The following is a 27,411-nucleotide window of genomic DNA, read 5'->3' as shown; positions in this document are numbered from 1 at the left end:
ATTGAGGGGTCCTTCTTATGAATAAGAACAAACAGAAAGCATATCTGGTTTGAAACCATCCTGTTTCCATAAGCTTTACGTGCTGAACCAAACGTTTGACACTGTGGAGGGTTGTGAAACAATCTGGGGATTTAAACTCCCCACTACTCTGCACACTTTAGTTTTTTTGAAACGCAAGCATCAGCTCAGCTTTCTGTTTATGATCTGCTCCCAGGTTTTCCTCCTCCTCCTGTTTGTGTGTGGACACTGAAAGAAAAGATATCAGGGTTTTGAGGAAATGGATCTGTCCAAAAGAAACTGTGTGCGCTTGCCTGGAGCTGTAACCAGTCCAGAATCCGAGAGAGATTTTGTTTGTTCACTCTCTCATTAAGCGTAAGGGGAGCACAATGCCATTGTCGTCTGTGAGATGGCTGGGGGCTGTTTCCACTCATGAAGCTCCACACCCACGTTTCTCAGTGTCAAATCATACTTAATCTTCAGCCATAGGGTCCCAACTCCCTAACACGCACATGAAAACAGCATTATCCACCTAAGGATGTCTATAAGGTTTGTTGAAATTATGATTGGTAATATAATAAATGAACCCCCTCTCATTTGGTAAGATGAACTGGGATCCAAGTCAGATGAAAATAATTAAATAATTGCAAAGTTAAAGAATAGAACATCAAAAAGAGAGAACACATGCTATTCCCCAGTATAAAGTATGTGTTTGATCAGCCAGCACTGGTTAGCGTTAGTGAGTAACAGGATCATAGGCCAATATTCTGATGGTATTTGAAATGGTGCCAATGTTCATATGATGTATTTTTGTATTACTTTAAAGATGCCATATGCTTATTACTGTCAATGCACATTGGTGATGAATGGATTTTTCTTCGTTTCATATCCAACATCTTGATCCCTCAGAGATCCATTAAGTACTGCTCTGCTCCACGTTAAAGAATGATATTCTGTTCTATTCTACTCTACTCTATATAGTCTAATGTGATTTCCTACAGACCATAATTCTTCATGCTGCATGCCCCCTCTCTCCTGACCTGTCTGACTGTGCTCCTCATTAGTCTCTGTTGGACTAGTTCACACCTCATTGCCACCTCTATTCACTGCTACATTTAGTGATAAGCGCTCTTTAGTAGGTCAATAGGGGTCTTTAAGATCCACATGTATGCTCTCAATAAGAGTAGGCCGGGATGGAGTGTGGGGGACAACTCCATAGATCTAATCTTTCTTTTACTTAGGAACTGTCCTGATTTACTCTTCTTCCAGAGAAGAGCAAGATCTGGAAGGTGATTCTCAAATTGTCTTCATTGCAAAAGTATTCCTTGTCTGGTGTGTTAATGTTGTGATAGGCCTTCATTATAACCACACTCAGCATGGAAACATTTAACACATAAAGGGATTTCTTATCTAACAGTCTGACTTCCACAGACATGCACTTTCCCTCCCAACTATTTTTTATTCCTGTTTCCTTTTCCTTTTTTAATTATTGTTTATTTTATGTTTCGAAATAATGTCTACCAAAATCAAAACAGTAAGATATGGGCTTCTCTATCTGTTCTACAGATTTGGGTATTTAAGATTTGTAAGCACAACTACAATCCCATAATGCAAAGAGGGTAAAATGTGATGTCTGCACGATTTGTATACCAGCTCTTGCCTAATGAAAAGTGGTTTCCAGCGGGCAGATTGACTGATAAAGCTGAAAGTGGCACGGACAGTGTTTATATGGAATAACAGAAAAAGGAAAAAATTAGGTTTGATAAAAGAAAATGATTTCCTTCAGTAAAAAGATGAATGATGATTCATCTATGATCCTAGATTTAAAAACTAAGGTACATACGATGCCTTCCCGGTGACAAGTTGGCTGTCTCCGGGATACAAAACGTGTACACCCTCTTCTACAGAGGTGTTGCGGATGGCAGGGGTTCCTTCCATCTGCTGCGAGATGCAACCAGGCTGTGCGATATTAGTGGGGGAGGCATCTGCGAGTACGGAATCTTGTTGTTTGAAAACAGTAATTTGCCCCAACGACGAAAACAAACTATGATTGAAAAAGTTACAATTGAACATCAAAGAAAGAAATGACCCATTCTTGCATATATCGTTAACGGTCAGTTGATGCACTTTTTAACTTTTGGAGGACCGATTTACTTTTTGTCAGGACGCATGAAACGACCGACTGAAGTGCTCTGCCGTGGGTCATATACACTGTTAGCTGCTGCGGGATTCTCATCTTTGGAAAGACAGCCAGTAGGTCGATGCATTTATTAGTGGGCAATCCTGAAAAGTCTGTCTGTGCTTTCATGTCCCAAATATTTTTGCGGTCAAGTAGTATACTTTTCCCCTCCAAGCCAAGGGAATCAAGTATTATTTTGATAGTAAGCTAGCTAGCAGTTCTTCTTGCGCTTCTTTTTGTCGTTCTTCCGAACTAGTAGGTTAAAGATGCATAGAGGTTTTGAGTTAGCTTAAATGTTTCATGTGTAGGTACAACGCCATTCGCAGTACTTTACGGTGGGAGATATACTGTTGGATATCTATTATCTTTTTGTGAAAAGTTTACCATCAAATCTCAGACTCGGAGTCCGACATTTTTCTACGCTGGCTGTTCCGTCGCCCTCAGACAAGGTAAATTCGTTTCAAGGTGCAGGCATGGCTATCTTTATAAAACACGTTTTTTCTTTTCTTTTTTCTTTACATATGTTGTTTACAGTTTTGGGAAGAATAAAAATTACAGACATACTCAGGATGTAATGTAGTTTAAATGAATCTTGTTTAGTAAGGACTATAGATGGTAAAACAAGTTTTTTTACGCGGTTTTAATTATTCGAGACTCAGTGTTTGGCAAACCAAGATTTGTTGTATCAATTATTTACATTACAAACGTTGTTTTAATTTAAATGGTGTTTGTTGGCATTCATTCCCAAAACAATGTTTGGAGACCACTTCAACGCACATAACTTCCGATCAACGTTGCATTCCGTTTATTTGCTTGCTGGTCTTTATCAACCTCATAACATAACACTTAATGAATCTTTCTGCTCTGATAATTCAAGATAAAACAGGTTTTGTGAAATTAGACGAGCCTTTTGCCGTTATCGTTTACAATGATTAGGGAATCCCGGATCTTAATCAGTCGGCCAGTGAAGGAGAAGATGAAATGTGGAGTTTAGCGCCATCTCCACCGAGAGTTCATCAGGAAAAAGTCCTCTTAAATTAGTCTGCAGAAGAGGAAGTGAGGAATTTTCGTTCCCTCTAATTTACCAGACGTCTGGATTGGCAGACTTATTGTTGCTTAAGTTAATGATAGTCTGTATTCTGTAGTGAAATATGACATTAGCTCAGTATGTCTCATCTTAGTAGACTTTTTGTGCAATTAGAAAGTTTTGTGACAGTTCTTAAAACATGATGTAGTCCTAGACCAGTTTATTTCATGACAATAGATTGCATGTAAACATTACCAGTTGGAACTTTCAAACTTTCCCTGAAACAGTGGTGACATATTTTAGGTGTAATAGAAAGACAGAGTAAGTATTGTAATAAGTATTCTAGTAAGTCGAAGCACTACAAGAGCAGAGCTTAGTACTCTAGGCACAGACAGACTGCTCTGGGAGTGGAGGAATGACTGGGGTTGTGCCACAGAATCAAACAGGGGAGCTGAGGAATTTTATGCATGGATGGCAGCGAACAGTAATTATGGGGCCATGCTTGAATCTCTTTGTACTCCCAAGGAGGGGAAAAAAGTGTCTTAATCCTTATCAACGAACAGGACCCTGCCCATCCCCGTTTTCTAGATTTGGACTAGGCTACAGCGACCTGCTGTATGACCCCTGCAGGTTGGGTCTCGTTACGGAAGGCTTGGTGCCTCCAGCTCAAACACAGTGCTGTTTAATCAGCCCTTATGCTGGACTGTTGTCTCAGCGGTCGTGTTGTTATGGGAGCCCAGGGAACGTGGTTGTGGCTGCATGCTTTTCGGCTCGTCTTCTGTCTGGCAGCAGAAGTGGATTCCTGGAGCCCGACCAGGCGCTGAGTGTCTGTGATGACCGCTCGTCTTCAGCCCCCAGGACCTCCTGATTCATCTCAGCTGCCGGAACAAGTCGTCGTTCTTGGAAAAAGTGAAATTCAATTGGTTTTTCATGAGGGCACACTCATCAAGGTTATCCGACGGTGTCTCTAGTTTGTGAATGAATATCATGAGACATTTCCTTTTGGTTTGTCACAGGTTTTTACCCTTTGGCTCTAGACCTTAGCTGCTACAACTTTCAAGTAGATGACGATATAAGTGACTCAACCACCTCGAGTGTAGTGACTCATTGGGTAACCACCGTAGCTTATTCATCCCAAACTACTATAGGGTTAGGGTCTGGTGCATGACTGTTCAGCCATTTGTTTGTTTTTTGCCGTTTCTCAGATTGAGTGGTTTTAAAGTTGATTCTCTGTTTTTTTTTCTTCTTCAGTAATGATGTGTTCTCTGAAACAAACCCCCTTACAACAAGCATTTGTTCCACCCCAACTTGACAGGCATGAGAGCAAATGGGGGTTGGGGGTCGGGTCACGTTGGGGTTGGGTCCAAAACCAACTGTTAGGTGATAGATCTCCGAGTGTGGAAACGATGTCTCGCCGGCCTCCCTACAAGGGTGTCGCGTAACAGGCCTTCGTTTTGGGTCCTTCGAAAAATTCCTCAGGGGGGATTATGAGGGTTACTGGCAAAGTGTTAATCTCGGAGGCCAGATGCAACAGGAGTGATGGTGCAAGCAGATGTACACAGGAGGGTCGACCGCAGCGCCGTGCCCACTTAGAACACACAGCCCTGCCCTCAGTGGCCTGTGCCCCACAGGAGGAGGGTCTACCTCAGTGGTCCAGACAGGAAACGTCATGAGAAACATCCATACTCGTAGCCTAGCGCTTCCTCTAGGAATGTGTCACTGCATCAACCAAACGGCAAACGATCCGGTGTCGTTAATGTGACACATTCATCGATGGATCCGTGTTTGTTTTCAGACTCAACCTGGCCTGCGTGATTCCTCTCTGTACACTCTCTTACCTTGTAAGCTTGTTGCTGTCCGCCAGTTAAAGTGTTGCTCGCGCACTAGGGTTTACATCTAAGCTCCTTACGTTGAAGCAGCGTTCTGGCAGCAGCCAAGAAAAAGGAGGTTTTTACACGTTCCCGTTGCATTACGGCTCATTTTGAGTTATCGGTGTCATCGGATTGTTCGCTAAAACCGTTGGCTCCTTGTGTGTAGGATCGCATCATGATGAAACTTGCGATTTACACCCCCTAGCTCCCCCGCTCTCTAAATCCCTGGTGTGACCCTTTGCTGCCCTTCTGTCTCTCTCCGGGCCCTCTGGGAATTCCTCCTCGTCACTCTATCATTTTGAGATGGAGGTGTTCTGCTACAGCATAGATGACCTTCCGTGTAAGCTGTTACGGCGTCTTAAGCCGTAAAGACAAACGATCTAAAAAGTTCTTTGTGGATTAACGAGAACGCGTAGACATGCCAGTTATAGCGGCCCAGTGTCTGTTAGATTCTTAATTAAAGTTGGACATCCCCAGGTTCTTTCATTCCGTGTCGTAAAAGAAGGTGCTCTTCCTACAGGTGTTCAAATGTATAGGAAATAAACCGCTATTTAATTTAATTTAAATTCGAATGACCCATTAAAGGTTGGTGTCTGTTCCCCCCCCCTCCAGGTTGTCATCGTGAGCGGCCCAGTGCTGAGGCCCCACAAGTCGTCATGGAGTTCCTGTCTCAGAGTGGTGAGCAGTTGTAGCACCGTCAGCAGCATGCTGGTGTGGGCTCCTCTGCTGGCCCTCGGACTGCTCGCCCAGGTCCAGCCAGCCCAGGCCCGCCCTGCCGTCATCAACGAGGGTAAGACTCCCGAGCCTTCACCCCGGAGCTCTCCGTCTTACATTTACATTTAGTCATTTAGCAGACGCTCTTATCCAGAGCGACTTACAGTAAGGGACATTCCCCCCGAGGCAAGTAGGGTGAAGTGCCTTGCCCAAGGACACAACTTAATTTTGCACGGCCAGGAATCGAACCAGCAACCTTCTGATTACTAGCCCGATTCCCTAACCGCTCAGCCACCTGACTCCTACGTCTTCCACGTAGACTCGCTCTTTTCCTGTACGTCAATCCCTCTTCTAGATATTTTGAAAATGAATCAGCTGTATGTTATTATTTTTTCCCCTCCAGTGCGTGAATTTAGAGATGAGACATGGTTAGGGACATAAACTATGGCCCACGTATATGACTTCACGTCTAGAGAGCTCCATCTCCGTACACTGCTGAAGTTCATTTTGCTTGTGGCGGTGTAGAGTAATGAGAGGCGGTGTCTCTGTGCGTCTGGTCTCTGTGTGTCTGTACTCTGCCTCTCCAGACCAGCATCCTACGTTGAATGTTGGATTAGCTGAGCTTGCCTAAAATCTGTCACACTAGGATAGTTCCTTGAGCAAAAAAACTGTGTTTTCACTGAGCTGTTCGTTGTTAAAAGTATGGTCGAGATTTTGGCTGGTGGATTTCTTTATGTTGGAAGCAGCTTGACTTTGGCCGTCTTGTGTTGGTTTACTGGTAGTACATCGGAAACTGAAGAACTATCATACTGTATGTATAGTTAGTCATGGGGGAAGCAAGAGGGGTATTTCAACCAAAACAGTAATTTACCTGTTTATTAACCACAACCCTTCCCCTCTTTAACTTAGACACAGTCTCTGTGTTCTTGAACAGGCTAGAAGGCTCAACTGGATTGCCTGCCAAAAGGCACCCGAATGGTTACACAAGTTCAGTTGGGGAGGGGGGAAGGGGGGGGGGGGGGAAACCCAGAAAAGGCAGTGAAATTGAATCCTGAAAAATGTATCACTTGGCCGTGTTCCAGTAGTGTAGCCCGAAGGCTGCCTGAACCTGTGGCTAGGAGCCTTGGATGTTTACACCCAGCAGTCGGAAGTGGAACGCTACAAAAGGAATATGATAAAGCCCCGGTATTATAATGACTGTAATTATGAAAAAGGGGTCTCTCTTGGGCAGAAAGTCTTAAAATAAACTAGGCAGGCCTGTGTTTATCCCTGAACCGAGGCGAGCGGGGAGTAAATGGCTGCCATCTGTGGCTGAAGGGAGGTTCTACCTGGCAGACCCTGCCCCTCTCCTTTCCCCCCCTTTGTAATGAAGAGGGTTTTGTTGTCATTGAGAGAAAAGGGAACTGACAGGGAAACTATAAATTAGAGAAGAAAAAAAAAAAAGATCTTTAGTTGGAGCCCTCCCCACACCTCAGAGATAGGGTTTCGCAGAAGTGGATTGGTTTACGGACGAATCTCTTGGATATATTGCAGGGTGGGGAGAGTGATGCATTGTCTCTACAGCCCGGTTTTCAATCACCAAATGGCCAGGTACTATCTATGCGCTCCCCTGCTTATCCCCCGCCCCCCCCGGTCCACCCCACCCCCAACACTGCTTGGGTATGCATCACTTTTCCTCCGCACCCCCGTTGGGTGACTGATGGCTTCAGCTGTCGACAGACAACCACAGCAGAAGCATTTGGTCACATTCCTTTTGTCTTGGGGCGGGGAAACGAAACTGCTAAATGACGTGGAAACAGCCATGTTTTATGCATGTCTCTACATTTACATGTAGTCATTTAGTCATTTAGCAGATGCTCTTATCCAGAGCGACTTACAGTAAGTACAGGGACATTCTCCCCAAAGCAAGTAGGGTGAAGTGCCTTGCCCAAGGACACAACGTCATGGCACGGCTGGGAATCAAACTGGCAACCTTCAGATTACTAGCCCGACTCCCTCACCGCTCAGCCACCTGACTCCTCCTCTTTGGTGGGCTTCTCTGTTTGTCCCTACGTTCACTTGAGAAAATATTTAAACGCCTGTCCAGTTACCATCTGCTTCACATTTTTTAAAGCCTGATATCTATTCAAGGATCATATCATGAGCTTGCATATTTTTTAATTTTTAATTTTTTAATTTGGCCATGCGAACAGTTTGACAAGCACTAAAGTCAATTAAATACCATTACATTTTTTATTGCAGGATATTCTGACTGCGACCTGTGTCGTTCCCCCCCCCCCACCCCCCTCAACATATTCATTTATTGTAAACCTTATGAAAGAGTGAACTCTCTAAAGGAGAGGAGTCGTTCAGAGGTCCCCATGGGAACCTTGCTCATCGAGAGTCCCTCTGGCTCCTAGCTCCACTTCCTGTCTGGAGCCCTGCAGCTCTGTCAGTCACAGGAGAAGTGACCCTGCCTCTTCACTGAAGGACCCTGGGAGCCGGAGAGCCGGTTCTGGGCCTTGAGAAGGGGCTTGGGGGGGGGGGCTCTCCTCGCCTGAATATCACATAGCATGAGGCTAATGAAGTGGACTGAAGGGCCGGGCTTGTGGCCGTCCTGTTCTATGGAACACCTGTAACCATGGCATTCTTACAAGGCTGAGGACTCTATGGTAGTCGTGAAGGACTGTTCTAAAGAACAGTGTGCTTTTTTTTTTTCCCTGTAGGACTTTGGCTCTGCCTTGCAGTAGTTTTCAACAGAGGGAGTCGCCTCATTGACAATGCTAATGCCAGATAGAAAAGGCCATGTGGCTATTGTGCCTCTAGAAGACCCTCTTCTTGCCCCTCCACCCACTCATCTTGAGAGTGTTCTTTCTGCCAGGGATGTGCTAATGTGAGAACGTAGTTTTAGGGGTATTTTAAAAGTTAAATACTTTTAAAGAATTCAGCCTTACAAAAAGAGAACATGGATTTGAACAGCTTGAAAACGCCGTGAAATATTATGTCTGGGTTTCCCTTTAAAAATAAAATACAAGGAAGTTGTACGTTTTATAGTAAATGTTATTTCAATATGGTCGCTGATTTAACGCGCATCCTTAGTACTTTATCATGTGCCGTGTCTGTGCTCTGCCTGTCGCAGAGTGCAGCAGTCCACCATCACTCCAGCCAGACCAGGAAATCTCTACGGTCGTTCACACAGCGTATTACTTCCTATTCTGAAGCCTAAGCAGGTTCTAGAAACTGCCGCCAACACGCTCTGTTTTTGGAGTCTGTCTTGAACTCACCACCCCCTGCCCCCCCCCCCCCACACACACACACACACACACACGCACACACACACTAAGACCCACTCCTCCACCCCCGCAAAACCTGGGGTTGCAAGTTTACTTCTCGAAACTAAATCTCTTTCATGGTTTGTGTGATTAGGATGATTTTCAGGGATGTCAATCACTATTTTTTTTCTCAATTGCTTGGAAAGGATGCATGAGAGCCAAACTATTCCAGCTGGGTTGCTCTCTGAAAAAAACGGTCCTAAATCTGTCTTAATCCCATCATAGAATAAGAAGAATTTACAAGAACAAACTTCCTCATAGACAGACTGGAGTTTCACCTAATTGTTTCTTTTCTACACACCTTGTGATATTATAACAGGAAATGGTGGGGGAGCAATAGTTTAAGTCTTGTAATATCGTGCTCTTTGACTTGTATGATCACACACACCCAACTGGAAGTATAATATACTCATAAGTAGGAAGTGTTGGGTGTGGAGTGACTCCAGCAGCGGGTGTTGGACCCCATACACAAAAAAGACGGCCTTTGCCAAAGCATCAGGTCCATTTTTACAGCTCTTACTGGGTCTTTATGGGATGTCTGTGGGCTAGATAAATAGCTGGGATGTTGACATAGCCTTATCAGTGACATCAACATTTAGAGGGTGAGAAGGGCCCCCACACACAGCAAGGAGAGCTTCAGTTTGAAGCCGCGTGTCTCTTCTGGATGGTTCCCTAAATGCCCCCCCTGCTTTCCTGTCCCCCTTCTCTTTGGTTTTGTTTTTGAGGAGAAAGTTGATCCTACCCCCTGGCCTCCTTCCTGCTGGGATTAAGGGGCTGTCAGACATATGGGATCCAGGAAATACCTTTACTAGGCCCAACTGGGGTCACCATGGCAACTGGCACTGGAACCTGCCGCTGCAGGCTCTCTCGCGCTCGCTTGCTCTCCCTCTTTCTCTCTGTCTCTTTCTCTCTGTCTCTCTCTCTCTGTCTCTCTCTCTCTGTCTCTGTCTCTCTGTCTCTCTCTCTGTCTCTCTCTCTCTGTCTCTCTCACTTTCTGTCGTTTTCATTCAAAGTCCATCTCTTTCTGTCTCTTGCCTGTCTATCTGTCCGTCTCTCTTTCTCCTTATACATCTCCAGTATAGAGATATCTGTAGTGGAGACACCATATCAGCTCCCACTATCCAGTTCTCTGTCTCTCCCGCTCTCCTGCACACGCTCTCGCCCCCACCCCCCACGCCCCGCTCTCCCCTTCATTGTTTGGATCCCTTTGTTGAGATGGGAGGGAGGGATTATTGTGATCAGGTTTGCTCATGTTCTCCTGAGGGGAAGCCTCCAGGGCTGTGCTCTCTGTTTGGACTGACAGCCCGGTTTATGTTCCAGACACGCACACAAACCGTGCATACCCAGCCTTCGGGACATTAGATGCCGTCAGTAGATTTTTTCCAAACACTTGTCGGCGCCCGTAGCGACGTGCCTCTCCGCCCGCCTTCACAACCTATCGTATCAAAGCCCCCCTCAGTGATTATAGGCTGTCAGCGTGGGCTACTGGGCGTGCGGACATCGATCCTGCGGCACGCCTAAGCAAGGAGGTTGAAGGCAGACGGCGTTCGTGGAAACGATGGCGGACGCACCACGCCCCCCCCCCCCCCCCCCCCCCCCCCCGCACGCACGGAGGAAGAATCTCAGGACGTGCTCGGCCTCCGTAAACAGAAAGACGACACCTGATGGACATTGTGTCAGCGTAATCGGGTTACACCCCTTTCCCCCCCTCCACCCCTACCCCCCCCACCCCTCTCCCTGCCTTTCCCAGACTCAGTAGCTGAAGAGGGGACTCAGGTGTCTAGCTACGTGAAGCCGCCCCCTATCCATTCCTCTAATCTAATTCCACCTTCCTCTCACAAGGAGCTCCCTGCCAGCCTGGCGATTGGCCTCTGACTAATTCAGGAAGCGATTTAATTTGGGGAGAGATGGGTGAGGGGGGAACGACGGACGGGGGTTGGGGGGGGGGGGGGGGGGTGTTGGGGAAGGGGGAGCGGGCGCTGCTTGGTGTTCCGCTCAGCGCGAGGCCAACCAGGGGTGGGATTCAATAAGCCTGGTGTGAGGGGGGATGGAGAGAGAGAGAGAGAGACGGCCGTCTGTCTGACCCCGTCTCTGGGATGGGAAGGCGACGTGCCCGTCTGTCTGACCCCGTCTCTGGGATGGGAAGGCGACGTGCCCGTCTGTCTGACCCCGTCTCTGGGATGGGAAGGCGACGTGCCGGTCTGTCTGACCCCGTCTCTGGGATGGGAAGGCAACGTGCCCGTCTGTCTGACCCCGTCTCTGGGATGGGAAGGCGACGTGCCCGTCTGTCTGACCCCGTCTCTGGGATGGGAAGGCGACGTGTGGTCTGAAGTTGTGGACGGCTCCCTTTACTTTCGGCTCACTGGATCTTATGATGTGCGAAGGCCCGCCCTTACACTGTGTGAGTCTAGTTATGGCTTATTGACGTTGCGGTGCAACTCGACTAACTTCTGACTCCCGTCGCCCTGGCAAGCAGATTGTTTGACCTCCATGCTCCCCCTCCCCCTCTTGGTGTCCTGCTGTGACGTTTGCCCCTTTGCCCTGCTGCCCCCCCTCCAGTTCCCCCGGAGGCCCAGGCGGAACAGTACACCCTGTACCCCGGAGACCGCCTGGAGCTGAGCTGCACGGCCAAGGCGGAGTCGCCCCCCCAGGCGGCCAACTGGACCAAGGACCAAGCGGCCGTGCTGGACGGCGAGCACACGCACCTGCGCAACGGAGCGCTGGAGATCAAGGGGGTGGAGCCGGCCGACTCCGGCCTGTACGTCTGCACCACCTACGGGAACCACAGCCTCTACTTCTCCGTCAACGTTTCAGGTGACTGACCCGACCGACAAGGAGAACGTATTATATTATTATATTCGCTTTTTGAGCTTTGAGTCTTTGTTCATAAGTTCCTGGTTTTGGGGATGTGAATCGTTTTTCGTGTCTCCTCTTTCCCCTCTCTCGTCCCCCCCCCCCCCCCCCCCCCCCCCCAGTTGACGTCCACATCTCGTCCGAGGACGAGGACGAGGAGGAGGAGTCGTCCTCGGAGGAAGCCAAGCTGTCCAGCAGTCAGCTGTTACGTGAGTACCTCACCTGACGCCGCCCGGCCATAACATTAGCATAGCCGCTTAGCGTTTCCCCCCCCCGGGCGTGCCGGTGAAGGAGCCACATCTCCATCGACCCTGTTAATGTCGCTCCGACAGCGGGCAGGAATGTCCGGACGGCGGTGACTTACCGCTCGGCGCTGGACTCTGCGGGGCGTTCTAAAGGCAGCCAGGCGTGCTCGCCTGACTGGCCGTCATGCCTGTGCCCGAGGGGGGTGTCACGGGAGCCCATTACCCCTGACCGTGACCTTCAACAAGGGACTCATTAGCTGCCTCTCGTGTACCCTCCCTCCTTTTCTAACTCCTTCCTTCCTTCCCTCTTTCCACATTTTTTCCCCTCTCTCTCTCTCTCTCGCTCTCTCTACCTCCCTCTCTCTACCTCTCTCTCTCTACCTCTTTCTCTCTCTACCTCTCACCCTCTATCTCTCTCTCTTTCTCTCTACCTTTCTCTCTCTACCTCTCTCTCTCTACCTCTTTCTCTCTCTACCTCTCTCTACCTCTACCTCTCTCTACCTCTACCTCTCTCTCTCTACCTCTCTCTCTCTACCTCTCTCTCTACCTGTACCTCTCTCTCTTTCCTTTCCTCCCTCCTCCTCTCTCGGTACCCTCCCTGTTTCTGTCCCAGCGATGGCCCCTCAGTGGGCTCAGCCAGAGAAGATGGAGAAGAAGCTCCACGCCGTTCCTGCCAGTAAGACCGTCAAGTTCCGCTGTCAAGCCAGCGGGAACCCCACCCCCACCCTCAAGTGGTTCAAGAACGGCAAGGAGTTCAAGAGAGACCAGCGCATTGGAGGTTTCAAGGTAAATGACGACAGCTCAAGAGGTCACGGGTTCAAATTCCCAACATGCACCTTGCCTTGGATAAAAGCAACTGCTAAATCAGTATATTAAATACAGTATTGTATTGTAGTATGGTTTCGTACGTGTGTCGCATTGGCAACAAACTATTGTGCCTCTGGAAGCTTCGTATCACAATACACCCGTTGAGTTTCCGTGAATATATTTTGATTATAACTTTTCACATTTATTTTGGAAGTCATACTTGACTGTCTGACATGAAAAAAAAATAGACAGACGACTCACTTCCCATCATATCACCACAGTCTCGCTTCATCGGAGGCTCCTTTCTTCCTCCCCTACCCAAGAGATACGAAGGGGTCGTAACAGCCCTCCTCTCTAAGGACCCCCAGACGGTCCCTTGAGTTCCCCGTGACCCCGAGTGAATCAGGCCCCTGACCGTGGACGGAGATATGCTGGAGATCTCATCCCCACACTAGCTCTCTCCCTATCCCCGCAAAGTTAGCAAGTGGAAACCAAGAGGCAAAACTCACACCTCGCTGGGGGAACAACGCTAGATGAAACCCTACTCCACGAAGGGAGGGGCCGGGCGACAATAATAAGGCCTGGAGCAGGGCTGTTCAGCCAGCCTGTACAGGTGGAACACCCCTGGATGTCCTCATTACCTGGGCTGGGTGTCTGTTGTTGCCAACCTGGATCAGTTCGCTGTACTGAAACAGAAGCCTACAAACATGTCCGAAAGCAATGAGTCCTCTTACATATTATACCATGACCTGGGTGGATACTCGATTCTGATTGGCTGGAAATGGTGTGCATTCTTTTGCTGCATGGTTGGAAACCTCTTCATGGTTCAAAATGAATGAGCTTGTTTCGCTGTCTCAGCTTGATAATGTACCGCTGTTTAATAACGTCAATGATGCCACGACTGACAGTGATATAGCCAACGCATATTTGACATGGAAAAGTTCTTGATTTTGGGACACTGGGACAAGCCAGCGTTTTTGTCAAAAGTACTGTCAGATCATATTCACTGTTAAACATAGACAAAGTTATTGACAGGTTTGCTGTCAAAGTTATTTTTGGGGGGGGTCAGTGTCACTGGCATCAGTCCAGATTTAATCCGGTTGTCGGTTCTGAGCGTGGAGAAGAACCATTATCATCCTCTTGAGAAGGATGGAATCTGCATGCTGAGTCCTTGGCTTCCCCCTGCACCCCATCTGATACTGGCTGGCCGTATCAGGATGTTTTCAGGGGGCTTGTCTCCCCCAGCCCCCTCCTGCATCTGGTCTCCCCATCAAGGTGTTGGCCAGCCCTCCCCCTCCCCCCCCTCCAGCCGGGACACATTAAGGCGTTTCCTCCCTGCTCCCCTGCTCTCCCCGGCTCAGCCAGCACACGCCACCATCTGGCTGCTGTTTATTCAGTCAAGGTGCAAAGGTCCGAGTCGGCGCCCCCCCCCCCCCCCCACACACACACACACACAGACACACACACCTCACTTTTACAACCACGGTTCTATTGTTCATACAGTCAGAACTTACGGAGACGGGAGCGACGCAGAGGGGCAAGACCACGTGCTTGTTTTAGCCGAGCTCCACCACATCTGGTCGCGGGCCGGCCTCGGCTCCTCCCACCTCCTTGGGTCTCTCCGATGCTGAGTGAGGGGCCGCTGTACGCCAGGGCCCGTGTGGACGTTTGATGTTCCCTCTGGGCCCGAGCGGTCTCTGGGAGTTTAATCATTCACTGCCGGTCTTGGCAGATTTATGTCGAAAAAAATCATAACATAAATACAAAGAGCCGAGCTTGCGGCACATTAGCGGAGGGGGTAACAAGGCAGGCCCCCGCAGGAAGCTGCTGTGTCTGTCTGGAGTCGTACGACCTGCCTCCCGAGAACGACAAAACGAGCTGTAGGAGGGGTCAGACAGGCTGTAGGAGGGGTCAGACAGGCTGTAGGAGGGGTCAGACAGGCTGTAGGAGGGGTCAGACAGGCTGTAGGAGGGGTCAGACAGGCTGTAGGAGGGGTCAGACAGGCTGTAGGAGGGGTCAGACAGGCTGTAGGTGGGGTCAGACAGGCTGTAGGAGGGGTCAGACAGGCTGTAGGAGGGGTCAGACAGGCTGTAGGAGGGGTCAGACAGGCTGTAGGAGGGGTCAGACAGGCTGTAGGAGGGGTCAGACAGGCTGTAGGAGGGGTCAGACAGGCTGTAGGAGGGGTCAGACAGGCTGTAGGAGGGGTCAGACAGGCTGTAGGAGGGGTCAGACAGGCTACAGGGAAGCCCTCACTCCAGAACCAACACTGTGGATTCATCTTATGACACAGCACGAGACGTTTGTACACATCAGCCCCAAATTTACTACCAGGATAAATGTAATATGTTCTCGGGAAGTTAAAATGCTGTAGATTGTGATGAGATATAAATGGTCCACATGGTTTTCTCTGGCCTGCTACTTGTACTACATCCTGGGTGGGGTAACCGTACCTTCACATATGAAGTGTCCTCACATGGCCTTTTTGTGGTGCCACACCTCTTCATACCCCCTCTCGCTCTGACCTCTGACCTTCGCAGGTTCGAGAGCACATGTGGACCATCATCATGGACTCTGTGGTGCCCTCCGACAAGGGCAACTACACGTGTGTGGTGGAGAACCAGCATGGCAGCATCAACCACACCTACCAGCTGGATGTCGTGGGTAAGCTTGCTCCTCCTCCTCTCCCTCCTCCACTTCCTGCTCCTCCTCCTCCACTTCCTGCTACTGTCCTTACCAAACACCCCGACAAATAATACTAATATGGTTCTAGAATCGTGTTAGTTCTAGAACGGCGTCACAGCACTGGGTCATTGGTTCAGTGTGTCTTAGCGTAGTGGAGACCCAAACCGAACTAATTAGCTTCAAGATGTCCTTCAAACCAGAGGACCAGAAGAGAACTCCATTTGGGAGATTGTTTACTTGCGGCCTGATGGATGAAGGGATTTAGAGGAGTGATTATCCCCTCCTGGATGTTCCCTGTGAGGTTCTTGCGCACCATCGGTTCTGTAAATCAAAGTTCCGCTTCCACAGACAGCAGAGTCCTCTGGGGTTGTTCCTGGCCTGGTGTTTCGGCCCCCCCTGCTTACCTATCACACTGCATATCTTATTTTATATTTTACATCTTATTTTATATTGTATAGTATTGTTTAGAATTACTTAGAACTGTTGTACATTTTCTACATTTTATATTTATTCTTTTATGTTCTATCTTCTGCACATTCCTGCCACAGTAAATTCCTTGTTTGTGTAAACTTACCTGGCGAATAAAGCTGATTCTGATTGTGAGTCACAGAGCCGGTGAATGGGTGCTAGAATGTTCCAGGTGCCAATTTGAGCTGAAAAGTAAACAGGCTCACCGTATGTGTAGCTCTTCCAAATGCAGCGTTCTCAAACGTGGTTTTGTCGAGTTATCAGTCATCAGAACGGCGCCGGCACAACATTCTTTTCTCATGGCAGCAGTGTAATTCCTACATTTTAGGCCTAATGGCAGCAATTAGACTGAAAGACCCATTACCCTGGCTGTGACATCGCTGTCTGAAAGTTGTGATGTATTTTTTTCACAAAGGCAATTGTCTTTCTATGGCTTTAGGCATCATCTTGTATCAAACTGATCTGTGTATGTGTTTATGTGTGGGTGTGTTTCTGTGTGTGGATATATCTGTGAATATGTGTGTGTGTGTGTGTGTGTATGTATCTGTGTGTGTGTGTGTGTGTGTGTGTGTGTGTATGTATCTGTGTGTGTGTGTATGTATCTGCGTGCGTGTGTTTCAGAGCGCTCCCCTCACAGGCCCATACTCCAGGCCGGCCTTCCAGCCAACCGCACGGCAGTGGTGGGCAGCGACGTGGAGTTTGAGTGCAAGGTGTTCAGCGACCCCCAACCTCACATCCAGTGGCTGAAACACATCGAGGTGAACGGCAGCCGCTTGGGAACCGACGGCCACCCCTACGTCCGTGTCCTTAAGGTACGAGCTAGCCCCGCCTCCGCCCCTCAGCCCTGACTCCGCCCCTCAGCCCTGACTCCGCCCCTCAGCCCTCACTCCGCCCCTCAGCCCTCACTCCGCCCCTCAGCCCTGACTCCGCCCCTCAGCCCCGACACATAGCCTTTTAGCATGAAGTATGTAGTCAAAAAGATGTAGTCAGTAATGCAACTGAGTAGTGTTGGATGTCAACTAAACTGTTTAGTTCTTTAACTGTAAGTTCAGCTCTTTGTTGGGTTAGTCTGGATACTTTTCACTTCCTGTTATGCCATCCTCATTCATCTTCTGAGTACAGGCTGCCAGTAGAGGGTGAACACCATCACTCTGCAGAGACTTGATCCCTCGGTTTAACAAGGCCTTTCCTCCGCCCTGTTATTTCAACCCCTCGTGAAAGGAAAATGGAACCCCGTGCTGACAAACGAAACGTCTTATTCAATACCGTGCCCCCCACCCCCCCCCCCCCCCACCCTCTCCCCCCCACCCTCTCCCCCCCCCCCCATTTCATTTAGTTAATGTAACTAACAGATTTTGGTGTGCTTGTGCGTGACCTGTTTTTGTTTCCAGCACTCTGGGGTCAATAGCTCGGACACTCAGGTGCTGACCCTCTACAATGTGACCGAGGAGGAGAGCGGGGAGTATATATGTAAAGTGTCCAATTATATAGGGGAGGCCAATCAGTCGGCCTGGCTGACCGTCACCAGATATGAGCCCCAAGGTAACTGCCCGGCAGCGGCCCAGCACCCTACACCCCTCCTCAGGCAGGTGGGGCCCCTAGGGGCCCCCTGGAGAGCTAGGGCCCCATGTAGGGACCATCTCAGCAGCTCCTCTTCTCCCTCCCTCTCTCTCTCTCTCTCTCTCTCTCTCTCTGTCCCTCCTCGGTGCTCCTGACTGTAAATGACGCGATGGAAAATTCTCAGCAGAGCGCTTGAAAGTGTTTGGGGGCTAAGGTTTATGTTGGACTCCTTCTGCATTCCTGCCCCTGTGCCTCTCCTCTCTCCCCTCCCTAACAAGGGCCTCTCCTGCCATCCGCTCCTCTTACTTTCACTCCTTTGCCCTTCACAGTCCTGTGCTCCCTCTTAACTGCACCACACACACACACACACACACACACACACACACACACACAGGCTTCTTTTCCAGCCGTCTCACTCTTGCCTCTCTGTTTCTCCCTCCTTCTGTGTTTTGTGGCCAGACTGTGTGTGTGTGTGTGTGTGTGTGTGTGTGTGTGAGCTCTGCTGGGGACTTCTCCATGCATCCTGCATGTCGGGATGTGAGGAGGAGATGGGGAGGCGTGTCATGTCTGGTGTTGGTCCGCCACAGCCTAACCGGCGCGGCCTCTACCTAACCAGCACCTCCGCTAACCAGGCCTGAACGGCCCTTTCTTTCAGCGCCGCCTGTCCTCTGGGGTTTATATGGTGTTTGGACTGAAAGGTGGAGGGGGGCATGGACCCCCCCCCCCCACCCACCTGCCTTCCGTCCCCTCCTATCTCCAGTCTGTCCCTGTCGGAACTCTCTTATACTCATGGCTGTCTCTCTCTCTCTTCCGGGGCCATCTGTTGGTTCTCCTTCCATTGTTCTGTTCTAGACTGCGGGCCTTAACACCACGGACAAGGAAATGGAAGTTCTGCAGCTGAGAAATGTGTCTCTGGATGATGCTGGGGAGTATACGTGCTTGGCGGGCAATTCTATCGGGTTCTCTCATCATACTGCATGGTTGACCGTGTTCGAAGGTATTAGTGGTTCTCTCTCTCTCTCCCCCCCCCTCGTCTATCTAATATATCTAACTGTCCCCCCCCCCCCCCCCCCCCCTGCTCTGTCTCCTTGCTGTTCATCGCCCACATTGGTCAGAATGGGGTTCTTCACCCCAGGCTCTAATGTGAGAGAAAGCTACTAACACCCCCCCCCCCCTCCCCCCCTTCCTTTCTTTCAACATGGCTTCTGACCCATCCAGTCTCTGTGGATTGGGTAGCACAATCCATGAATAAAACTACCTCTGTATATATTGAAATCTCAGCACATGCCAAACAACCTCCCAGACTCCATATCCAAAAAGCCGAAAGCCAGAATGTGGCCTATTTGTCTGAGGTAGTGAGCAATAGAATCCTGGAGCTGGTTGTTTGGCAACGCTGATTGCATTTCTCTCTTATCTGTGTCTCCCATTCTGGTTTCCAACTGGTGTTTACATTTGATTTCGTACAAAGTTTTCTGACAAGCATGACGGATGACATGTATTTGTGATGTCATATCCTGCTGTGAAGACAGCGCCTCGCTTTGATAATTGGGCTGGTCTCAGCGGATGCCTCATTCACCACTGTGGGAATGGGCATCTGGCCAATTATCCTGCTGCTCGTCATTAAACCTCTCAACACAAGGCCAGTTTACTTGTGTTGGTGGTGTTGTGGCACTATTGATTGTTGGTGTTTTCACCCAAGGGAGGAAAAGCATCTGAATTGGATTGATGAAGGTTGTGTTAGGGTATATAAAAAAAACCTTCCCTAATGTTATTACCAATAAGGAGACTCCATGTCAATTTACTATTTGTATATTATTAGGCAGTTGCTGAAAGGCCTAGGTCAATTTATTGCTGAATCATAGACAGCCTATTACCAACAACCAACACAGTGATGACTAATCCTTACAAAACACAGTTCAGACCTCATCAGAGCTCAGAATGGGAGAACTCCACTAAGAGGAGCAGTTATTACTGAAACAGATTGAACACGTACTATTGTATACCTTGTGGCATGCCATGTGAATGAGAAGATCTGTATTTGTGATGGAATTGATTTGCAGTAGTTGTGTTTCAAGCGTGGTTTGTGTGTGTGAGTGATGTTCCGTATAAAAACCAGAGCCTTTACACCCCACTACTGCCCCACACCGCATTTCCGCCACGCGATTTCCCCACCAAATTCCTCTGGAACTCTTCCAAATGATCTGGACCTCGGACCCACTTCTAGACTACCTCAAATCGTCAAAGCCTTTATGCAAGTCCTGTGGGTCCCAGCCTTTTAAGCCAGCAGGTCGTAGCATGTGTCCAGATGGCAGCTTAACGACACCAGGGTCTAGGAGTGCTGACAGTCGCACTGGCAGAGAACGTGGAGTGAAACCCGCCGCTTGTAAGAAGCGACAGTGCTGCCGCCACCAGAGTTGGAGCCTCCCCCCTCCGCGCCAGACATGTCCCAGGCTCTGCTTTTCATACCGCGACCGAGTGCTCTTTTGTGAACGCGTCTGAATGCCGTGTTTTGTAGCGAGCTGAGAGAGTCCCTGCTGGGGAGTGGTGTGTCGTACAGTGTGAGTGTGAGTGTGAGTGTGAGTGTGAGTGTGAGTGTGAGTGTGAGTGTGTGTGAGTGTGAGTGTGTGTGTGTTGTGCTGCGTAGCGTGATTGCTGAATGTGTGGCTGTACCTGGGGGGTCTGGATTGCACAGACCTCCCAGCGTTTTTTTCATTTGACCCCGTGTGCCTGACCTCCCCCCCCCCCCTCCCCCTATCGCCCCTGGTTACCCCTCACCCAGCCGTGCCTCGCTTCACCCAACCCAGCCACGTGTACCTGGAGGTGGTCATCTACTGCGTGGGCTTCTTCTTCATCGCAGTCATGGTGGCCGTGGCCATCCTCTTCAAGATGCGCAGCTCGTCCCGGAAGAGCGACTTCCACAGCCAGCTGGCCGTGCACAAGCTGGCCAAGCGTATCCCGCTGCGCAGACAGGTAACAGAAAGTAGATAGGGGGTTTGAAAATCTTTTTACACCTTTTCCCCCCCCCCCCCCCCTTGCTGTCCTTCTATAACCTCCCTCGACACCGGGGGAACTTTTCCGTCTAGTGAATTCAAACACGCACGCAGAAAATGTGTATTGCAATGAGGTGATGCCATTTTAACACACTGAGCTTCTAACCCCTCCCCCCCCCCCTCCCCGCCCAGAGAGTCCATGAGGTGAGTCAGGTGGGTATGTTTAAACACCACATAGTCCTGTCCTGTCTTGAAACCAGGTTCACAGTTAATGAGCCATTTTCCTTTTACCACGCTCATGTTCTGACTTTTCCGTCCACTCTGGACACCCTTCTGACGCTCGTCCTCTCTCTGTGCCCGTGTTCCTCTACGAGAGAGTAATGTGAGGCTCCCCTCCTCCCCCCTCAGGTGTCCGTGGACTCCAGCTCCTCCCTCCACTCGGGGGTGATGCTGGTGCGCCCCTCCCGCCTCTCCTCCAGCGGCTCCCCCATGCTGTCGGGGGTGTCTGAGTACGAGCTGCCCCAGGACCCCCGCTGGGAGCTGAGCAGGGACAGGTACCGTACCCCCCCCCCCCCCCCCGCTCTCCTCCTCCTCCCCCTCCGCCCCACTCCTCCTCCCCCCTCCTCCTCCTCCTCCCCCCTCCCCTCCTCCTCCTCCCCCTCCTCCTCCTCCTCCTCCCCCCTCTCCACTCCCCTCCTCCCTCTCCTCCCCCCCTCCTCCTCCCCTCCCCACTCCTCCTCCCCCATCTTCTCCTCCCCCCTCTCCTTCCCCCCCCCTCCCCCCCCCCTCCTCCTCCTCCTCCCCCCTCTCCTCCCCCTCCCCATTCCCCCCCCCCCCCCCCCCCCCTCCTCTGCCACCTCCTCCTCTCTCAGCTCTGGAGGAGATGCAGAAAACACACCAGCACACCAACATGATTACACAGTCCCTGGTCACTTACTGTCACTTAACCGCCTGATTACGATAGACTGCTAGGAAACAGTCGAGGAGGGAAGGACGAGAGAATTCCATGTACCTGTACTTGTCACAAATGGAAATGGAAAATAAACGATGATGCATAATATTTACACCACCGTTCAAATCATGGTCAAGGCTGGTTTCATACAGCAGTGACGTCAGTGGTGTTTTGGTCTCCAGGCTGGTTCTGGGCAAGCCCCTGGGAGAGGGCTGCTTTGGCCAGGTGGTGATGGCCGAGGCTCTGGGCCTGGACAAGGAGAAGCCCAACCGGGTGACCAAGGTGGCCGTCAAGATGCTGAAATGTACGTCCGCCCCTTTTCTTACCCGTTTGTCATAGTGATGCTGATCAGATTCTGTGTGTTAGTGGTGGTGGTTGGATTTGGACGTTTCTGGAAGGGCTTTGATGGTTATGTTGAAAGGGGTTTGTTACTCGAGGCGTTATAGCCCTTATTTAGGGGAGGGTACGGTTCAGTAGTTAGAGCACTTGGCTGCAGATCAAGAGGGCACAGGTTCAAATTTCCCCCTGTACTGCATGTCGCTTTGGTCGAAAATGTAAACGGATACATTATTATGATTATTATATTTAGTAAGAGCCTCAGTCAGACTGGAGGTACCCTGAACTTCTTCGAAACACCCAGAGGAACTGATTTGACCACACACACACACACACACAATCACACAACGAGTCGAGGTGAACACACGCACTCCGAGCTAGTGACCGGAACTCTGGCCACTCTACAAATGAGAGACCAGAGCAAAACATTTATGAGAGCCGCTGACTTTGGCTATACGACAAGGTTCATAAAACGCTGGAGAGCGAGGGAGAGACGTTTACTGCCTGGTGCTTTTCTAAGTGCCTCTCCCCAGAGATGTCTGCTTCCCCTGCAGCCTCTCTCTAGTGGTCAAGTGGCTGAGCAGTTAGAGAATCGGGCTAGTAATCAGAAGGTCGCTGGTTCGATTCCCGGCTGTGTCAAATGACGTTGTGTCCTTGGGCAAGGCACTTCACCCTACTTGCCTCGGGGGAATGTCCCTGTACTTACTGTAAGTCGCTCTGGATAAGAGCGTCTGCTAAATGACTAAATGTAAATGTAAGTGCCTCTCCCCAGAGATGTCTGCTTCCCCTGCAGCCTCTCTCTACCTGCATGAGCCCCTTGAGAAACCTTTCTCCCAGATCTGCCTGGCTGGGGTCCTCTCCCCTCCACAGATCAGAGCTTCAGAGCGTGCCCCCCCCCCCCCCCCCTCCCTTTGTCTCTCCGATGCATTGAAGAGATTCTGAAAGTACATACTCTGCACTCTTAGATTATGGCACGAGAAAGCAAACTATTTGAGTTGTAAAATATCAAGGAAGCAAGGCGGTGCTATCGGCTCGGATCCCTCCCAGAAGTTTTAGTCTTGTTCACACTTGTTCCTCCCAGCTACTCAGGGTGTGTGTGTGTTACTCTCATCACTGACCCAATGTTCCCCCTGGGGAAAACGCACTATGGCCTAGCCACGTTTACTTTTACAAGGTTTCATTGTGACCCTTTCTTTTACTGTTGAACACCAGAGGGTTGATGAACGTGTGTCCTGACGCTGTGTTTCTCTACCTGCTCAGCTGACGCTACGGAGAAAGACCTGTCAGATCTGATCTCGGAGATGGAGATGATGAAGATGATTGGCAAGCACAAGAACATCATTAACCTGCTCGGAGCCTGCACGCAGGACGGTAGGTCCCCCTGACCTCTGACCCCATCAGCTTCCTGAGCTGTTTCCTGGGCTCTCGTGTTGTTGAGCTGAATCAGAAAAGGCCGGGCCTGATTTTATCACAAATGGGGAGGCGTGCGCGTGCGTGTGTGTGTAATAGCATGAGTAAGCGATTCTGACATCGGCTTCCGAGCTCTCAGTTTGAGATGACCACAGCTGCTACCAGGGTTGCCAGATCTTTCAAATCCCCCCTGACAGGCGCTGGCACCAGGCTCTCGTTCCTGCAGAAGGAGAGCAACATTAGCGTCCACTCTGCTAAACACACTCTGGGAACCTGTTCTCTGTTCCGCCTGTTTGTGTGTGTGTGTGTGTGTGTGTGTGTGTGTGTGTGTGTGTGTGTGTGTGTGTGTGTGTGTGTGTGTGTGTGTGTGTGTGTGTGTGTGTGTGTGTGTGTGTGTGTGTGTGTGTGTGTGTGTGTGTGTGTGTGTGTGTGTGTGTGTGTGTGTGTGTGTGTGTGTGTGTGTGTGTGTGTGTGTGTGTGTGTGTGTGTGTGTGTGTGTGTGTGTGTGTGTGTGTGTGTGTGTGTGTGTGTGTGTGTGTGTGTGTGTGTGTGTGTGTGTGTGTGTGTGTGTGTGTGTGTTATTGTCTTCCGTTCCTCTCTCATGTGCCAGACCCATATGGAAGTCCTCACAGTTTCTGCCCTTTGAAAAAAAAAAAACGTTCATGTTTGCATTTAAAAGGAAGCCATTTTGAAATCGAGTTGTCCCCCGTTACAGCACGTTAAGTCCTAATGGCTGAATTTGTAATGCAGTTTTTACCCATGACAACTGGTCTCCCAGTCCCTGCTGTTACCCCCTCCCTCCTCCCCCTTAGCCCCCCTCCCCCTTAGCCCCCCTCCCCCAGTACCATTAGACGTAGGGCACCACTGGTCACACAGCTGTCAGAATATAACTCAAGTCTTCCACATGACATCTCAACCTGGAATGAAACCCCTGTCCAGTGAGAACGAAGTCGAGCCCCCCTCGTTGTCCTCCGTCCAGCGCCGTGGTAACAGGTCGCGTCCCAGCGACCAAACCAATCAGAACGTGTTTCTTTTCGGCAGGCCCGCTGTACGTGATCGTGGAGTACGCCTCCAAGGGCAACCTGAGGGAATACCTGCGTGCCCGCAGGCCTCCTGGCATGGAGTACTGCTACAACCCTGACCAGGTGCCCGTGGAGAACATGTCCATCAAGGACCTGGTGTCCTGCGCCTACCAGGTGGCCCGGGGGATGGAGTACCTGTCTTCCAGGAAGGTGAGGACGGGCGGGTCCCACAGCTGCCTCCTACAGATCACACTGTTACTCTACCTCTCTCTCCCCCCTCCCCTGTCCCTCCTGGAGACACGCTGGTCTACCTCACCCAGATCCAGGGATTCAACTGAACTAAGCTCATTCTCCTATCTTTTTCTTTCCATCTCTCTCTCCACTGTGTGTGTGTGTGTGCGCGCGTGTGTGTGTGTAGTGTATACACCGAGATCTGGCGGCCCGTAACGTCCTGGTGACCGAAGACAACGTGATGAAGATCGCCGACTTCGGCCTGGCCAGAGACATCCACCACATCGACTACTACAAGAAGACCACCAATGTGAGGACCTCAGTAGCGCTGGTTGTTGAGCGCTTGTGATTTTCACTAACACTGTAGGCACTGGTCATGGTGATCTAGTTTTTAACCCAGTGATCTAACCAACAGGGTCGTTTACCAGTCAAGTGGATGGCTCCGGAAGCCCTATTTGACCGCATATACACTCATCAGAGTGACGTGTGAGTATGGACAGGAAGCTGCGACCGGTTGCTGGAATACAGGGACGAGGGCTTTGGACTTGTGTGATTGGGTCTTAACCTGTGTGTGTGTGTGTTCAGGTGGTCCTTTGGGGTGCTGCTGTGGGAGATCTTCACCCTGGGGGGGTCTCCGTACCCGGGCGTTCCTGTGGAGGAGCTGTTCAAGCTGCTGAAGGAGGGTCACCGCATGGACAAGCCCTCCACCTGCACCCACGAGCTGTAAGCTGCCGCCATGACACCTAGCTATAGACCAGACCCAGTCATAGACCAGACCTAGCTATAGACCAGACCCATAGACCCTTCTCTGGTCCTTTTGACCCTTCTCACATTAGCGTTTTCTCCCTCCGACCCCCCTCCCGTGCAGGTACATGATGATGAGGGACTGTTGGCACGCAGTGCCCTCCCAGAGGCCCACCTTCAAGCAGCTGGTGGAGGATCTGGACCGCACCCTGGCCATGACGGCCAACCAGGTGAGGAAACACCCGCTCCTCCCAGCAGGACGACGAGGAAGCCTCCGAGTTCACATGTAGCCAGCGTATCTAACCACAGGCTTGTGTGTCTGTGTGTGTCTGTGTGTCTAGGAGTACCTAGAGCTGTCTGTGCCCCAGGACCAGTATTCCCCCAGCTACCCAGACACGCGCAGCTCCACCTGCTCCTCCGGAGAGGACTCGGTCTTCTCCCACGACGCTGCCGCAGAGGAGCCCTGCCTGCCCAAGTTCCCACCCAACTCCAACGGCGTGGCCCTGAAGAAGCGCTGATACCTCACCTCCCTCCCTCCCTTCTCCCATCCCCCTTTCCTCCAATAGCAGCTGGGCTGGACTCTTCCACACCATCCCCTCACCCGCCTCACCCCGGCCCCCAGAGATGAAGCTAAACACTGGTGCTCTGAGAGAGAGGGGGCTTGGAGGCCCCCACCAACCCCCCCCCCCCCCCTCCCCCCCTCTGAAACTCTCACAGCAGCCTGTTACAAGGACTCAGGAGTTTCCTGCCTCCTCATGGCTGATGTGGATATTTGTGTGGTCTCTTTTTCAAAAAAAAAATTGGGGGCCCTCTCTATCGCTGAGATGGGTTTTCTCTGTCCTTGTACTGGAGCAGGACAGAGCCCTGCTGTCTGCTCCCGTCTTGAGAGTTCTACAGGACGAGAGTTCTACAGGACGAGAGTTCTACAGGACGAGAGTTCTACAGGACGAGAGTTCTACAGGACGAGAGTTCTACAGGACGAGAGTTCTACTGAGGAAACGTAGAACAGTGATCTGGGTGCCTGTTATTGTGTCTGATGTATTTTTCCAACTGTTGCTTGTCGGTAATGTATGAAAGCGTTTTGTTTTCCAAGACCAAATTTTCTGAATATATTATCAAGAGACATTCATATCTTGTATATGTTAGGGCGGTGATCCATTTGTTTCATTTAAATTACAATCTTCTTGTAAATACAGTTAGAAATTTATAAATATGAATATATATTTACACTTTACCCTTATTTTTTATTACCATATTTGATTTACTATTGTTTTTGTACAAGGATGCTAATGTTTTGTTTTTTTGCATATAGTCCATAGGGGCCATTGCTACATGAAATTGTATTGAAGATTACCTGGCCAGTTTTTTGCTATTTGACATTTCAGCTTTGCTTTTCTCCTTAGTACTGGTTAACGACCCTAGGAAATACGTATTAATTTTCCGTGTATTCAGGTCCGCACATTTCTTTCCCACAACACAACTAAACTGCATTCTTTTAGTGTGTGAGGCTTGTGTAAAAAAAACGTTAAAAAAGGCAGCCATTTTTCCTTATTAAAATCCATGCTGTAGTGTGAGTGTGTGTGTGTCAGTGAGAGATGTTGAGAGAGTGTGTGTGTGTGTGTGTTAATGTCATCATTTGTGGACTGCACCAGAATCTTGTCTATTCATGATTGGTCCTTTTGTTTTAAGTATGGTCACAACTGTATAATTTGTGGTTGTTAACCGTGCTTGTATAAGCTTCATAAAGCAGAATGCACTTTTACTGTGCATGCCATGTAATGAACAGATCCTTTAAAGGCTTTAAACAGGAGACTTGTCAGACAACTTCTGGTAATGGTTTGCAGAGCACATATGTCATTGTAAAAAGGATTACATAAAATAAAATGCTATCAAGAAAACAAATCGTTAAAGCTTTCAGAGTTTGAAAGAACTTAATAAACGGGTCCATAAATATCTTGACGTTGTCGTGTTTGTGACGTAAATCATTGTTCGTAGAGATTCGCCGACAGCCA

At 49.8% G+C, this 27,411-nt stretch overlaps 1 protein-coding gene across 2 annotated transcripts; it reads left to right on the top strand.

Moving 5' to 3' along the window:
- The first annotated feature begins 1,951 nt into the window (after positions 1–1,951).
- fgfr1a (fibroblast growth factor receptor 1a) lies at positions 1,952–26,876 on the top strand. 2 transcript variants are annotated; one of them, XM_067228231.1, is made up of 18 exons: positions 1,952–2,625; positions 5,687–5,864; positions 11,659–11,913; positions 12,075–12,161; positions 12,811–12,983; positions 15,542–15,665; positions 16,776–16,966; positions 18,567–18,711; positions 20,494–20,684; positions 21,113–21,258; positions 21,839–21,960; positions 23,253–23,363; positions 24,444–24,634; positions 24,843–24,965; positions 25,071–25,141; positions 25,241–25,378; positions 25,524–25,629; positions 25,741–26,876. In XM_067228231.1, the coding sequence occupies exons 2-18, from the start codon at positions 5,780–5,782 to the stop codon at positions 25,915–25,917; spliced, it is 2,436 nt and encodes an 811-aa protein (XP_067084332.1). In that variant the 5' UTR covers positions 1,952–2,625; positions 5,687–5,779; the 3' UTR covers positions 25,918–26,876. The 2 variants fall into 2 exon arrangements, with proteins under 2 accessions (XP_067084332.1, XP_067084331.1); XM_067228230.1 differs by lacking the exon at positions 18,567–18,711 and adding an exon at positions 17,546–17,696.
- The last annotated feature ends 535 nt before the right edge of the window (positions 26,877–27,411 follow it).

The sequence above is a fragment of the Osmerus mordax genome, chromosome 24, assembly GCF_038355195.1.
Source record: "Osmerus mordax isolate fOsmMor3 chromosome 24, fOsmMor3.pri, whole genome shotgun sequence".
Lineage (NCBI taxonomy): Eukaryota > Metazoa > Chordata > Actinopteri > Osmeriformes > Osmeridae > Osmerus > Osmerus mordax.
The sequence above is the reverse complement of the archived record's forward strand: the minus strand, read 5'-3'. Positions and strand labels throughout refer to the sequence as shown.

Excerpts from the sequence above, each read along its gene's own strand:
- fgfr1a (XM_067228230.1), top strand. The coding sequence starts at position 5,780 with ATGCTGGTGTGGGCTCCTCTGCTGGCCCTCGGACTGCTCGCCCAGGTC. Across the intron at positions 16,967-17,545 it reads CCTACGTCCGTGTCCTTAAG|CACTCTGGGGTCAATAGCTC; the intron begins GTACGAGCTAGC and ends TTTTGTTTCCAG. Across the intron at positions 21,259-21,838 it reads TGGGAGCTGAGCAGGGACAG|GCTGGTTCTGGGCAAGCCCC; the intron begins GTACCGTACCCC and ends TTTGGTCTCCAG.